The sequence below is a fragment of the Daucus carota genome, chromosome 5 (genome assembly GCF_001625215.2).
Source record: "Daucus carota subsp. sativus chromosome 5, DH1 v3.0, whole genome shotgun sequence".
NCBI lineage: Eukaryota > Viridiplantae > Streptophyta > Magnoliopsida > Apiales > Apiaceae > Daucus > Daucus carota.
The window spans coordinates 30,940,238-30,955,696 of NC_030385.2; the positions used below are offsets into that span (position 1 = coordinate 30,940,238).

The following is a 15,459-nucleotide window of genomic DNA, read 5'->3' on the forward strand; positions in this document are numbered from 1 at the left end:
ATAATTCGAGATAGAGAAATATATATTTTTTAATTTTAAATATCCTCCACTTTTAAGACATTTTTAGTACTACAATACAAGAATTACAGAATGTTGAGTCTTCATGAATGGAATAGATCAACTTACTCGTGAATCATGATGGTGTGGGTAGAAGATGTTGAAACAAAAGATACGTTTGTGACCATATAGTGAATTCAGTTGGAGTGCTGAGCCATGAAGTATTGGTATCTCAATGGAGACGACTTCAACTAGAATTGAATATTTGATTGTCGCGTAAAAATGTTCCCACCTGCTCTCTCTGCTCGATTGCATCCTTATTCAATTCTTCGCATGCACCCTTATTTTCTAACACACCCCTTTAGATTATTGGATTTACACCCAATTTTCGCTGTGTATACCGAGATACCATATGTTCATATCGGGTCAAGGATCTTCACTTGCACTGTTCTCTCTTTGGACATCTCACCGACCGGTCTGATCCGATTTTTAATTATTTATAAGAAGACTGAAAGGAGTATATTTAATCACAAGATTATAAAATTGAAAAATAATTCAGAATAAATGAATATATATATAAAATATGTAATCATATATTTTATTAATATATATTGGGAAAAATTTAATGTGTTCAAAATGTGAAAATAAATTTCTTGCATTTTACTCTCTGCCTCCTTTTACATTATTTTTGCATATCAAATACGCCCCAGAAAGCAGTGGTTTCTAGTTATATTTTTTTATTTTCATAATGTAAAAAGCTTTTAATGTATATGTCATAAAAAATATAAAATAATAATCGAAAGCACTTTTTATACCCCTTCAATTATGCATAAAAAATCAAAAGGGTTTAATAAAAAAAAGTACGGTTATGTATCCAAAATTTAATTCACCATTTTTTTTTCAAATTACGTGACAAGTAGATATTTAATTTTAATTAGATGATTTATATGCGTGCAGAGAGTCAAATATTAGTCTGAATGAAATCAGTTATACATCTTCAAGTAGATTTGATAAAGAAATTTGATAACATTTTCTGGGATATCTAATATTATTCTTTAAAAATGGAGGAGTAATTAAAAATGCAAACTGAAAGTGAAATTTTATTAAGCAAATTTGTGAAACTTTGAACTTAATTAACGTTCGTATTCTAATTGTTGGAAGATCTCTCTTGATCTTTCCTTATCAGAAGATATTCAATTACTTAACGCGAGAATATTTCTCCTCGAATTGTTTAAACTTGCTTCTAGACGACGACAAAATGCTCGCAAAGTTTTTTTTCCCAAAAAAAGTAAAACAGCATATACCTAACGTATAATCTACTTGAGCAAAGTCAACTAGTATAAACAACAAGTTTGAAATTGTAATATACACGCTTTATTATTCAAAACAACAAATGTACTACTACATAATTATTCTAAAGAGTCATGAGCACCATTATGTAACCAAACCAATTGGACATTTTGAATAATTAAGCAAGAAGCATCCTATCCCGTCTATTCTGGTTTGCAAAAGTCAAACTCTTGCGTGTCTGTTTTGTTTATCTTTCGAGATCCCATGTCTTCGGTTAGTCCGACGTACGCCTGTTATTGTTTAGACTGGTCACAGATTTTGGTTCGTGAACTCGTGTTTTTATATTGACAAATTAGAAGTTGCGTACACATGTCAATAGTAAAGTCGTAGAGCATTTAACTCAATTCATGACTCAACAGCTACGACCACCATTAATTGCTGAATTTATGGATTACTGATATGAAAAATATGTCAGAAACCTAAATTACTTTAGTGTGCATTTAATTTATAAATTTCCTAGGCCAGTGATGGAAATTGGTACTTCCTCTCCGTTTCAAGCAACACTGCAACACGTAAGATACAGGGAAAAATAAGTCGTGTTTGGAAGTTAGATGTCAAAGATAAAATTAGAATTTTGAAATGTTTTAGAGATAATTGAAGTAGAGGTTTGAGTTAAAAATAATAACTTTTAAAAAATTATTTTGAGGAGTTTTTTAGTTTAGAGATTTTGGTGTGTGTCATAAAAAACTAATCAAACAGCTATTACCAAATAATTTTACAAGAAACCTTTAATTTAATCCCATATTCAAAACATTTATTTTAATCAACTAGTCAAACATCTAATTAAATCCGCTAACAACTAAGTGCTAATTCTCAAACAGGTACATAATTAAATGCGATATGCGATTGTATTTTGAATTAGAGTAATACTAAGAGGGCGTTTGGTTGAGGGTAATAAACAAAGGGAAAGAGAATCAATCAATTCCCTTTGCTATTGTTTGTTTTACAAAAACAATCATTCTCTTTCCCCATTTTTGGTTTTGGGTTTACCTCAAAACCCTCTAATCCCATTACCCACCTCCCCCTAGGTATTTGAATTCCCTTTCTTTTTTCTTTTCTTTTTTTTTTTTCAATTTTTCAATTTATATATTTCAAGACATATTTAGTTTTAAATATTTTTGGTGGTAAAAATATTTTTATTAAGGGAATATCTTTATGTAATTTTTTTGAAACATATTTTAAATGATCTGAATTTTGATTTTTTTTCAAAAAAATATTTTTTTTTATTTTGTTGTATCTTTTATAAAAAAGGTATTGACATAATAAATACTTACAATTTATATGAAATAATATATTTTCACAAAATAACTTTTTACTAATAGATATAAAAAAAATACGAATAATTGTTCATTCCGTTTCCTGATCTGAACCAAACAAGGAAAACAATTCAGCCTCATTCCTTTCCTTTCTCCACGTTTCTCTTTCTTCATTCCATTCCGTTTCCTTCTGATGAACCAAACGGCCCCTAATTATCTCAAATTAGATATTTAAATTTTTCAAAAATGATATAGGGAGGGTTACAAGCTAACACATCATGTGGGTGTTTGGCCCCCCTTTTAAGCTGGACTTCTTGACTTATAAGTTAGAAGCACTTATTTTGTACTGTTTGTGTAAGAATTCAAGAAGCATTTTAAAAAAGTTAGGAATACTAGCTTTTGTTTCAGGGCTTTTACTTATTTCCCAAACACTTTAATCACTTATAAGTCTTATCTTGTTTCTAACTTCTACTCCACTTATTTATTTTAAGCAATAAGCACTTATTTTAAGCTCACCCAAACGGTCATATCTGACTTTAACGAAAATTTTTAACAGAAGAGTTACAAACTATACACATTATGAACTTTGAAATGTCAAATGCCATAGTTCAAAATATAAACACTCATTTGTCAATAAATCAAAATTAAAGGTTACAAACGGCAATAATAACATCTGATTAAAAAATAAAGACAAAGTCGCAGCAATAAGAGTCTGCAAGTGGAGCCCACACACCAATCAGCCTTTTGACCTCTTCAGGAGCATCTACTTTATCATCACCTTAATGGAAGTATACTCGATAACGGGGAAAGTTATATTCAATCCTGACCGTCGGATCAAAAGTACTCATGTTTGACTTTACAGTTCCGCATCTCTCCATCTTCTTTATAACATCTCTCTTTCTCCACTCTCACAACCTCTATTTCATTTCATGCATCTACTTTCTTCACGAACTAGCTCTGCTGTAATGGCGATCGATCTCATAAATTACGCGAAAATCGAAGATTTTACAGCGGCTCACGAATCTCGAGGATCGATAAATATCATCGAAGACGAAATTATGCGGATATTACAATCGCACAACCAGCGTAATCAGCAAGTACAGGTTGATGAAGTGAAGGAGGAGACGAAGGCTGTGAGGCGGACCGGTCACGCGCGGTTCCGCCGCGGACCGGCGGAGTCTGAACCGGTCAAACCGGCTGAGGTAAAGTCAAATGTGAAGTCTGTTGAGATGGAGACGGAGATGAATGTGAAGAGTGTAAAAGAATGTAAAGATGTAAATAGTGCGAATTCGTCGGGGAGCTCTTCGATTACGGGAGAGGAAGGCACGGTTTCCAATGGTAAAGCGGTGTTGGGCGCCGGAGCAGCTCCGGCGCCGAGGACGTATTCGTCGGGGAAGCCGCCTCTTCCGACTTCGCATCGGAAGAGGTCTCGAGAAATGGAAATGGAGAAGATGTTGATTAGTAAATCTTCTGGTTCACGCGGCTGCCACTGCTGTAAAAGAAGGTACGCCCTGATTTCGATTAAATTTTGTTAAATTTATTGCGTTTTGTTTATTTTTCAGATCTAGTGTGCTAAGTGTTTTTTTTGAAATTTGTTATAGGAAAACTGTGGTTAAAAAGGAGATTAAGAGAGTAACAAGTGGATCAGCTGGAGATTGTATACCAGCCGATGAATATTCATGGAAGAAATATGATCAGAAGCTAGTTCCAGGCACAGTCTTTCCAAGGTACTACTCAGTTCCATCTGTTTCCGTCAACCGAACTGAGTCGAGACGAGTTTTGTTATCGAATTAATTTTTATATTAAACAAAATCTAATTGAATTGAAATTGCAGGGGCTATTACAAATGCAATACATTCAAGGGCTGTCCCGCACGAAAACGAGTGGAGAGAACTAGCAATGATCCAACGGTTCTAATCTTGACTTACGAAGGAGAACATCGCCATCATCATAATCATCATCGATCTCAGTCTTCTTCGCATCACCATCCAAGGGTGGCTGCTTTGACCCGACTTAATAATAGCACTGATGTTGGTTTGTGTCACTAGAGAAGTCAATGAAATTAGGTTTAATAAATTTCATTCAATGTATGCTTTTGTTCAGAGTTGGTTGAAGATGAGATCACCCAAGTAGATCAAAACAGAACGATGAAGAAGAAAAGATCCATTGTATTTTTTTAATATTTTCGATGTACATGTATGTATATATACATTAGACGACATCAAAGTGGTTGATAGAATCAAATTTTTGGTCGATTAAAAGAGATTAGATTATACGATTCTGTTCTTGTTTCTCATAACTATTCTATTCGGTTTTTAATTAAGATGTGATTTAGTTTTGATAAAGTCAAATAGATTGATTTGCTTTGGATTCGATTGGAGTGTTGAAGAGAAAAAGGGAGTAAAATAATTGTGATGGGCACTGTAGCACACCGGGAGAAGCAGAGTAGGACCAGTCATAGGGCAAGTCGCTGTTGAATAAATTATTCAGGGAGTGCTTTTGTTTGTCTGGTAGTAGCTGGTGGTCAACTATGTTAGTGGGGGTGGGCCTTGGCTTGTTGCCCCATTCTCCTTGCCTTGTACGCCCTTCTACTTGGATTGCTTCAACCTGCTGCCATTATAAATGGTCCACGCATAACCAGGAGCAACTCAGCAAGCTATAGTCTGGAATTAATTCCTGATTCAGAATTTATTGAAAATCTATGAATAAATCACAAATTTTTAAGTAAATTAAAATATAATCAGTAAATCAGTATATTGATGAATTGGTGAATTCTTTTCACAAATTAATCACAAAATTTTAAAACAACGTAACAAGTCGCAATTAAAAATGCTCATGAGCTAAGATAAAATTTGTTCACATACATGTCGCGATAGACAGATTCCTACCAATGACTTGGAATGATATGAGATAAGCGATAACAGAGATTAGTCCTTTATTTCATTACTTCAAGCATTTTTAATGAACTTTTTAAACAAGTTTTTAATTCTAAATTTCAAGAGTGAGTGAAAAATTAGTGTTTCAATGAATTTTAAAAAAATTACAAAATTTAAAAACCTATTTTTTCTCCTATTTCTTAAAAAGTATTTAGTAATTTTTGACTATTTATTTATGAATATGATATTAATTTTCTTAAAATCTTTCAATCTCTTTTAGTCTTGTAAATTTTCACGTCTCACTGAACACCTAGATAAAATCGAAAGTTCCTAACAAAATATGATAATCGAAAGTTAATTCAAATAATTTAGTTTAATTTATTTATCATATTAAATGAACCTTGTATGTATATTAAAATAAATAGTAGTCTTGATCATTTACGTTGATACTTTATCAATTAAATGATATTATAAATTATTAATTGCTACTCCCTCCGTTTTTTAATACGACGTTTGACTTTTTGGCATACACATTTAAGTGTTTTGACCGGGTAGTTAAAAATATTATTTTTGATTTTTTTTTCTGAATAAAAATATGTAATCAAAATTTAATTCACAAAAAAAATCAATTAAAAATAATAATTTTTACTTCGTCAAAAAAAATAAAATAATTTTTACTATCCGATCAACCCACTAAAAGGTACGTGCCCAAGTCAAAAGTGACATATAAAAAAAATATAAGGAGTATCATATTTGATTAGTTTTCCCTTCGCAATTTGAATTTATATCTTGGCATGTTTGAATTTGAAATAAATATAAAATATGAATAAAAAGTTAATTACAAATCGTAGTATTGGAGTTTTCACATTATCCAATCTATTAACTCACTAAAATTATATTTTATATTATTATTTAAAAAATGATTTAAAAGCGTTATCGGAGATGCTCTCGTATGATCACTTGTTTTCACCCTTATTTATCTATAGATGCAAAATAAAGGCAATTTCAAGTTGAAACAATCAAAATGTATAAAAACGTTAATCCTAACACCTATTCGTTGGTTTTTGGGAGAGGTTTAGCGAGGACAATCTTAAACTATACGATGGCCTTTCTCTCCTACGTTTAAAACTCATCTACACATGATTAGAAGCGACAAAGAACACTTATGAGTTAAGGTTTTTGCATATGAGGTTAAAATATGATTTGGGTTGAAAAACATTGGATGCTTTCGATTATCTTAAAAGCAAAGAAAGCAAGTCAAAATCATAATGGGAACAAGTAGTGTGGATTTTAGATTTATAAAGTAACCTAATTCGCTTTATTGAAACAATTATGTACTGATGTTCTTGAGATGTCAGATGAATACGAGTAGCGTGCTTTTAAACTTAAAATGGGGGGTGGTTTGGTGCTTCGATGCTTGATGCTTTCTAGCAAATCTAAATGATTAGAAAAAAAAAAGAAAAAGTTTCAGATAAAAGGCTTGGCTCTGGTAATCAGTACAAAATCAATTTGAATCGAGCAAATATATTTAAAAATACTTTGAAGTTTAATAGGTAAATTAGGAAATTGTTTTTAATAATTAGTGAAATATAGTAAATTTGTTTTCGGAGACACAAAACAAATTTTTTAAAAAACACTTATATATTTTTAAGTTTTTTGAAGATATTTTTCTATAATTTTATAACATAGAGAATGATTAAATTTTTAACAAAAATCTATGAGGGCATGTGTGGCTCAAGGGAAAACGAGTGGATCTGCTCCAATTGGCTTATTCGAAAAAATCCTTGTTATTTGGAAGATCTATCTCACTGAAACCATATTTCACTGAAACATTAGAAGTTCCGATACTCAAATTTGATCACTTTTATATTAATTTGGATTTTATAACTATTCTTATTATAAAAGATTTCTATATTGATTAGAATTTTATTATTAAAAACTTCAATAATAATTATTAATTAGGACAGTGAAACACTTGATTAGAATTTTATTATAAGAGGCTTTAATATTGATCAGGACAATGTCATATAAATTTTTTATTTAATAACAATAGTCATTGTAATAGAATTATGAAAAGATTTTTATATTGATTAGGATTTTATAATTATTATACAATTATGAAAAAACTTCTACAATGATTATGATTTTATTATTAAAAATTCCAATATCAGTTAAGATTTAATAATTATTATTAATTTTAATATTGATTAAGATTTAATAATTATTATTAATTTCAATAATGGTTAATACTTAAGTTTCGGGTCTAAACTGAACTCGACATTGGATTCAAGAAGAAGGGGTAACGAAGAACTAATGAACATCCTTTCACGAATGCGTCTAAGTTTGAGTAAAAAAATTCAAACACATGCTCAATCTGAGTAGGATGGATGTGGCGGTGAAAAGTTACAAAATAGGATAAGTGAATGGATGAAGAGATCTAGAAACGTAATTTTTATAATTTAATGAGCTTATTGCACTTTGTAACCCCACACTTTGGCTGATTAGCAAATCAGATCCCACACTTTGAAACGTGACAGTTTGTAATCCTAAATTTTATTTAGTTTTCGGTTTGTAACCCTGCCCACACATCCGTTAAAAACAGCCGTTAACTTTAACTGTTTGAGAGGTAACAGTGTGTATATTAGTTTTTAACAGCTACTTTACTTCACGTGACCCCTCAAAATTTATGTATCATATTTGGAAATTATTTCTGAACACACACAACAATGTAAAACAATTTAAAATAATTTTTAAAATACGTATTTAGATTTAGACTCTGAAAATTTATTTATTTTTACATAAACGATGTAACTTATTTTAAAATTTTAAAATAAATACATATTTTAAAAATTATTTGTAATTTAATATATATTGTTGTGTGTGTTCAGAAATAATTTTCAAATATAATACATAAATTTTGAGAGGTCACAGGGGGTAAAGTAGCTGTTAGAAGCTAATATACACACTGTTACCTCTCAAATAGTTAAAGTTAACGGTTGTTTTTAACGGATGTGTGGGCCAGAGTTACAAACCGAAAGCTAAATGAAACTTAGGGTTACAGACTGTCACGTTTCAAAGTGTAGGGTCTGATTTGCTAATCAGCCAAAGTGTGGGGTTACAAAGTGCAATAAGCTCTAATTTAATTACTTATATGTTTAAAAAGATATTATATTTGTGATATTTAAGGACGTGATAATTAAAATTTTCTTAATTTCAGCCTAATTAAACATGTCAAATTTAATAAACGCACACACGTACTTTTCAGTTATTTAAATATTCTTATTTTTATTGTGATTTGTGGTAGTTTGCCTATTACTAGTTTTTAGTTGAAAGGCCGAGCGGCGGAAGAAACCAATAATAAGACGACAGGCATGACAATGCGTACTAATTTTCAGCCCACAATGAGTCTGGTCTAGACTAGTCTTCTAACAGCCCACCTATTTACATAAAAATAAACTTTCGTCGACACACCAACACTTTTACCTCGTATTCTTAATACTTAGGCAACAACTTTGTCATCCCTACAATCTTTTCAATATCAGCCCAGCAACACCCTGAATCGTTCTAATGGCATATGTAGACCAAGCTTTCTCTATAACCGACGATGATTTGATGATGGATGACCACTCCTTCTCGTATACCGCCACTAATCGGCCTCCTATCAAAGAAATCGCTTTTGCCGTTTCTCTCCTCGTTTTCGGAATTCTTGTCATCGTATCCGGTTTCTTTATGTCGACTTACCAAGTCGGAGGTGATCATGCTCACGGTCAGTCCTTTTTTCTCCGTCAACTTATTTTCGAGTTTCGGTTTCGGATTTTATAAACGGATCAATTTCGAGTCTGTTCTGTAATTTATTAAAAACATCGAAATATCATGTTTCACTTTTTTTTTTAATTATTCAAATTTGTAAACGGATTAATTTGGAGTCATTTTAAATTTGATCAACACAGTCTTGATCTAATATTGTCATTCACTTTCTGTGCAGGAGTGTTCTTTTCTATACTGGGTTCAATTATGTTCATCCCAGGGTGTTACTATACTTGGGTAGCATACTCTGCTTACAAGGGTTACAAACGTTTCTCATCCTCTGATAATCTCCCGGTTTGATATTTGTACGATCCCTGTACTATTGAAATTAACCATTTTGTCCATGATTTTAGCTGCTTCTTGTAAATACAAATATTGTGTAGACCCTAATTACTCTTTTCTTGTGTTTTCCAACAATATTTTCTTTGATTTTGCTTATGTCCTAGTATATATTTTAAATTCTTTCAATTTCTGTATACATAGCTAAATCCTAAATTAGTATACTTATTTGAAAAATATTCAACTCTAAGATGCACTCTAGATTATATAGCTGAATTTGTTCAATATGTGTATGAGCTGAGAATCAAATATTCATGTATGAGAGATTGTTAAATAAAAGTCCAGTGATTAATACTTAATAGTAACAAAAGAAACAAATTTGAGGAGAAACAAGGAGTTCTCTGACGTAATGACATGGAGCTGGGGCTCTTCACGAACCGAGCTGTTCGCGAACAAGCTCGAGCTGTTCGTAGTATATAGAGTACATGTTATTGAGCGCCGAATTCAACATATAACATATCAAATCGATCAGGAGAATATTAACTATAATATGGTACCATCAAAACACACTAAAAATTTTATTTGGCTTGCTATTTTAAGAGTCAAGTGGCGGTTTGACCTTATTTGTTTCTGGCTCGGCTTGGTTCGACCCGGCTCGTATTTGTTCGTGAACAAGCTCGTGTTCGGCTCGTTAGTTAACGAGCTCGAGCTCGAACACAATTTTTTGTTCGATAGGAAAACTCGGCTCGGCTAAGTTCGATAGGAAAAAAATTAAAGTTCGGCTCGGCTCGGTCAAAATTCGGCTCGGCTCTGTCCGTGAACAGCCCCACATAGAGCATTGGCTCGGAACATCATAATTTGGGTTTGGTTTGATTTTAGAGTTCGGTTCTTAAACTTAAAAAATTTAACCACAATTAAACCAATGGTTTGGTTCCAGGTTTCAAATCCTATATTGCACTTTTACTTGAAGCATTTCCAAGGGATTAACTGCATGATGTCCTAATTATAATTCGCATTAATTGCATAATGTTCTAAGTTATAATTATAAGTTATATGTTATTCAAATTCATTCATATATTATTTAAAATTCATTCTAATAGAGTCTTGACTCCTGAAGTTGCAATATTAAGAAATACTCCCTCCGTTTCATTTTACTTTTCCCGTTTGAAATGTCGGGACTATTCATAACATGAGACAAATTCATGTCTAATCTATATAGTCACGAGTGATTTGTTGAATTCGTATTTATAAGTATTTTAATACAGTGAAGATTTTATATTTAATTCTAATATGAAATTAAAGATATTAACGATTAAAAGTGTATATCGACAAATGTGATAAAGGCAACATGAAAAGTGTTATGGGACGGAGGGAGTATGTTATTAACAGTCTCAGTCATTCCTTAAATCACCTTTCATTTCTCATTGAGATGTATGATTACCTGACCATGTTTACCCGGTCTGTTTTCCTGTCTGACGCTAATCAATATACTTATATAAAGGAGAAGCGAGGGGCGTGTCGGTGGCGCCTCTCATAACGCTCCGTTCTATTTTTATAATTTTCTGGAAGTTTTGGAAGAAAAATATCAAAAATTAGAATTATCTATTTTAGTTTCGGGTATATTTGAAGCAAGTATCAGAATCTGATTTTGTTTCAAATTATTTATGGAATATAGTAGTTTGAACGTTTTAATCTGATTTTGTTTCAAATTATTTAATTATGGGAAAGACAAATTATTTATGGAATATAGTAATTTGAAAGTTTTAATCTGATTTTGTTTCAGATTATTTAATTATGTGAAAGAGTAACCCAATAGTCTCTCTGCACCTATAAATACCCATATAGATTGTAGGGTTTGGATCATCTAAACACAACCTTCTTTCACTCATTACCACAAACCTACCTCTCACTGTAGCAAGCAAAGGTCGTTATAATCTGATTCTCGAAAGTTTTAATATGATTTTGTTTCGAATTATTTAATTATGGGAAAGAGTAGCACACACGTCTCTCTACACCTAAATACCTCTGTAGATTGTAGGGTTTTGGATCATCTAAACACAACCTCTTCTCTCTCAATACCACAAACCTACCTCTCACTTTTGCAAGTAAAGGTAGTTATAGACCGCTATATTGGAGTCGATAAATCCAAACACGGGAAAAAAATATTTTCTTGACATGATATTGATATTGATGGTTGATATCAATAACTTAACTATTAGTGATGTATGTTTGTTGGTTATTATTTTATAATATTTGTTTTGTTCATCGGACATGTTTGTTGTTGTTAATTTTTATATGATTTACTTTGTGTACAAGAAAAAATTATACATGCATTATCTGTTTGCTCCGTTGAAGCAACTTTTAAGTAAGGTTGTTTATACAGTATTAAAAAATAATGGTTGTTACAAGTAAGGGTAGTTATAAACCGATATCTCGCATATTTGAGTTAGATGTTTTTGTGCACAATCAATCCAAAAAAAATTGGAGGAAGGTGACAATGTAAGAACATGATTACTTTTCAAAAAAAAAAAACAAATAAAATTAAGATTCGTCATGCTTTAAATTGTCAATTACATATATAAATTTATTTTCATTTTTTCACTATAAATTATAGTCCAATTTTGCAATTTTATATATTAGTATTAGTATTACATCAAGATTTTTATAATATAAATTTATTTTATCCTGCAAAGATTAATTTTAAAACATTAATATATCTTTTATAGACAACTACAAAATTATTTTATTCTACAAATATTAATATTGAATCATTAATATAATTTTTGTAGGCCGACGCGCGGCTTCTCAACTAGTTCAACTACAATGTTAACTTCTCCAAGGATATACAGAAGCAGCAGCAAGGGTTGCTTCACAATAGGAGTTGCCGAGTAGCCAGTAGGGACTGCACCCTGTAGAACAGATACATCGACCAACTGGCTATCCTCTTTTTCGTGAAACTGATCACATTCGGATAATATTTAACAAAATTCCAACTCTCTTGGAAAATCTGGATTATCTTGGTTTAGAAAATGTGACAAGACCGAAATCCTATTCCAGATAGAGTAACAAAATCATGTGACAGTGCCTGAATTTTTGTTGCGTATAGTTCAAATGAAAAGGGCCCGTTGGTAGCATGTCTATGTAAATTGTAAACCGTGAATTAAAAATCGCACATGACATTTTGAAATTCCTGTCGGTTGATTTCTTAAGAGCATCTCCAACCATGAAGACCCCTTAGCTAAAAGGTGAGTTGTCATGCCAAAAATAAAAAATTTAGCCAACCACTTCAAAAATTCACACTCCAACCACAGTGACCTGTTGTCTATAAATTTAGCCAACCTCTTATGGATGGCTAAATTTGTCGAACCTCTACAGGTCTGTAAGAAATCTGTAGGAAGATTGCACATCATTTATTACCATATTGAACTGATATATTCTATTTTAACAATCTAAAATATTAATAACATGCTATTTTTAAATTATAGCCAACCAATATAGCCAATACCATTGAAGAGAAATGTCTTACAGGTTCAACAAATTTTACATAACATCTTACAGGTCCAATTTAGCCAACGATTATAGCCAACCCCGTTGGAGATGCTCTAAGTCGGGAACCGAATTAGCTGAATTTTTACAGTAACTACTAACTAGTTTAGTACTATATACATCAAAATATCATATAGACGGGGTAACTGGGCAAACACAGCATGTGCAAGCACAGGATGATACAAGAATACAAGAATAAGCGGCCCAGGACTTGGCATTCTAGCAAGTTGGAAATCTTTATTTAGGTGCTGTTTGAGCTAGTTTAAAAGAAATGATTTTTTGCTTCAATAAAAGAAGTGGAGTACCGGTGATAAGCAAATTAAGACTTATAAATTATTAAATTGTTTGGAAAAGAATTAAAAGCCGTGAAAAAAAAGCTAACATTCTCAACTTTTTAAAAGTGATTTTAGTTTTAAGCTCACGCTTCCTCCCGTGAACAAACACACACTTAAGGTACAGCAACAAGTTTGTGCCATAGCCAAACGAGTCATAATTCTGAGAACCAGGATTTAACGATCAAATAAAGATGTGGAACAGCCGAACAAGTCTAGACTATCAAAACCAGCACATTGCGTGAGCCCTGTACCACTGCCAATACCGCTTTCTTGTTCCCTGTCACTGATCAAGGCATCTGGATCCAGTTCTGGGCAGATTAGAGCAACTCCAACGAAACAACGTCCGAAGTTGTTTGTCTCCGCCTCACTCAAAAAGTTACTTATTTTACCTTCTCCAACTCATTTCTAACAACTTTTACGTTAAAATCACTTCAATCCTGAACAATCAGTACAAAGTTGTTATCATTCATACATATTAATTATTATTGAGTCGCGCTCAAGAGAGAATCAGTTCTTAAAATAGAATCATAGAATCACTAAGGTTCTACTGTAGAACCCTAAATTTTAAATAGATTTTTAGGATCTAAATCTAAATACATGTTTTTTGCATCGTTATGTGTGTTCAAAAGTAATTTCAAAATATAATACATAAATAAGACATTTTTTTTCATGTGCAGTTCTGCTGCAGAACTTTGACCAATCTATACTATACTATAATAAGCCAACATGGATATAATTTGTAGTACAAAGTTTTAGTTATATTTTTTGGTTTGGTATTCTCTTTTTGGACTACAAGTCTACAAATGTGGAATCTATTAGTATTATATTCTTAAACAGTTTCAAATACTAAAAACACTCATACCAATATATAATCATATAATATTTCATTAAAAAAATTATAATTATGTTATAAATAAAATTATAAATATACAATTTTGAATATCTTTTTTAACAAAAACTTTCATATAACTTTTTTTTAACTTTAACTTGTTCTATTTCAATATAAACACGAACCATTACATAATCCTTTCTAACTCTAATCTTAAAAGTTACTGTTGTCAACAAAATCAAGATTACAAAATTACGTTGAAATTCGATTGATTAGATTACCGAATCTTTCAAATGTATTACATAATCGGCTATGTTTGGAAAAGATTTGAATTTTCTGATTTTTTTTATTTTTAAATATACGTGTACTAAATTCGGATTAAATGTACTAAAATCCCTATATATATATATATATATATATATATATATATATATATATATATATATATATATATATATATATATATATATATATATATATATATATATATATATATATATATATATATATCAGGGTTTGTTTCCATTTTCAAGTAATCGGGAGAAAATATAGTCAGTTAAAAAATATAATTTAATTAAAATTCAATCCATTAATACTAAAATACTAATAAAATGATGTTAAAATTTAAATTATAAATAATAAATTACGAATAATATACCCGCCCGTGCTTCGCACGGGTTAAAGGCTAGTACTAGAAATAAGGTCTAGGGTTCTCTCCGTTCTCTCTGGAACATGACCCTATTATTATATGATACAACATTTTTATAACTTTAAATTCTATCGTAATGAATATTAATAATTTATTTATTGATAAAAATTAAAAATTTTATTTTTATCACTGCGTCCTAGTTGCTCTTATAGTTATAGTGTATGTTAAGCATACTCTTCTGAAGAGGTGAGTCGTGTCTATGCCTCTATGTGGTTTGTTGTGCTATCGAAATGCATAAATTATGAGATCACATCATCACAATATGAAACTCTAATTCATACCTTTCATCAAGTTTATTCTGAATAGCATAAAATTTACTAGCATGATGAGTGTATCTTTTTCGAGACAGTTGCTGTAATACAAAAACGACAGTCAGAACCTGAATATGTTAAAGATCTAACTAAGTACTGTAGATCCACCCATATCTTATCCTCAGCAAGCTTTATGAATCCGAATCGTGTATCTTCAGAAGCAT

The 15,459-nt window shown here is 31.2% G+C and overlaps 2 protein-coding genes across 2 annotated transcripts; both read left to right on the forward strand.

Annotated features, from left to right (window-relative positions):
* The first annotated feature begins 3,502 nt into the window (after positions 1 to 3,502).
* On the forward strand, positions 3,503 to 4,881 carry LOC108220536 (probable WRKY transcription factor 11). The gene is made up of 3 exons (XM_017394334.2): positions 3,503 to 4,107; positions 4,205 to 4,330; positions 4,438 to 4,881. The coding sequence occupies exons 1-3, from the start codon at positions 3,533 to 3,535 to the stop codon at positions 4,649 to 4,651; spliced, it is 915 nt and encodes a 304-aa protein (XP_017249823.2). The 5' UTR covers positions 3,503 to 3,532; the 3' UTR covers positions 4,652 to 4,881.
* A 4,011-nt stretch (positions 4,882 to 8,892) lies between these two features.
* LOC108222160 (uncharacterized) lies at positions 8,893 to 9,754 on the forward strand. The gene is made up of 2 exons (XM_017396066.2): positions 8,893 to 9,245; positions 9,465 to 9,754. Exons 1-2 carry the CDS (start codon positions 9,047 to 9,049, stop codon positions 9,584 to 9,586), a joined length of 321 nt encoding a protein of 106 aa, XP_017251555.1. The 5' UTR covers positions 8,893 to 9,046; the 3' UTR covers positions 9,587 to 9,754.
* The last annotated feature ends 5,705 nt before the right edge of the window (positions 9,755 to 15,459 follow it).

What these genes read in the sequence shown, in the direction of transcription:
- LOC108220536 (XM_017394334.2), top strand. Translation starts at nt 3,533, where the DNA reads ATGCATCTACTTTCTTCACGAACTAGCTCTGCTGTAATGGCGATCGAT. An exon ending in TGCCACTGCTGTAAAAGAAG is followed by an intron (nt 4,108 to 4,204) that starts GTACGCCCTGAT and finishes AATTTGTTATAG; the next exon opens with GAAAACTGTGGTTAAAAAGG. An exon ending in CCAGGCACAGTCTTTCCAAG is followed by an intron (nt 4,331 to 4,437) that starts GTACTACTCAGT and finishes TTGAAATTGCAG; the next exon opens with GGGCTATTACAAATGCAATA.
- LOC108222160 (XM_017396066.2), top strand. Translation starts at nt 9,047, where the DNA reads ATGGCATATGTAGACCAAGCTTTCTCTATAACCGACGATGATTTGATG. An exon ending in CGGAGGTGATCATGCTCACG is followed by an intron (nt 9,246 to 9,464) that starts GTCAGTCCTTTT and finishes CTTTCTGTGCAG; the next exon opens with GAGTGTTCTTTTCTATACTG.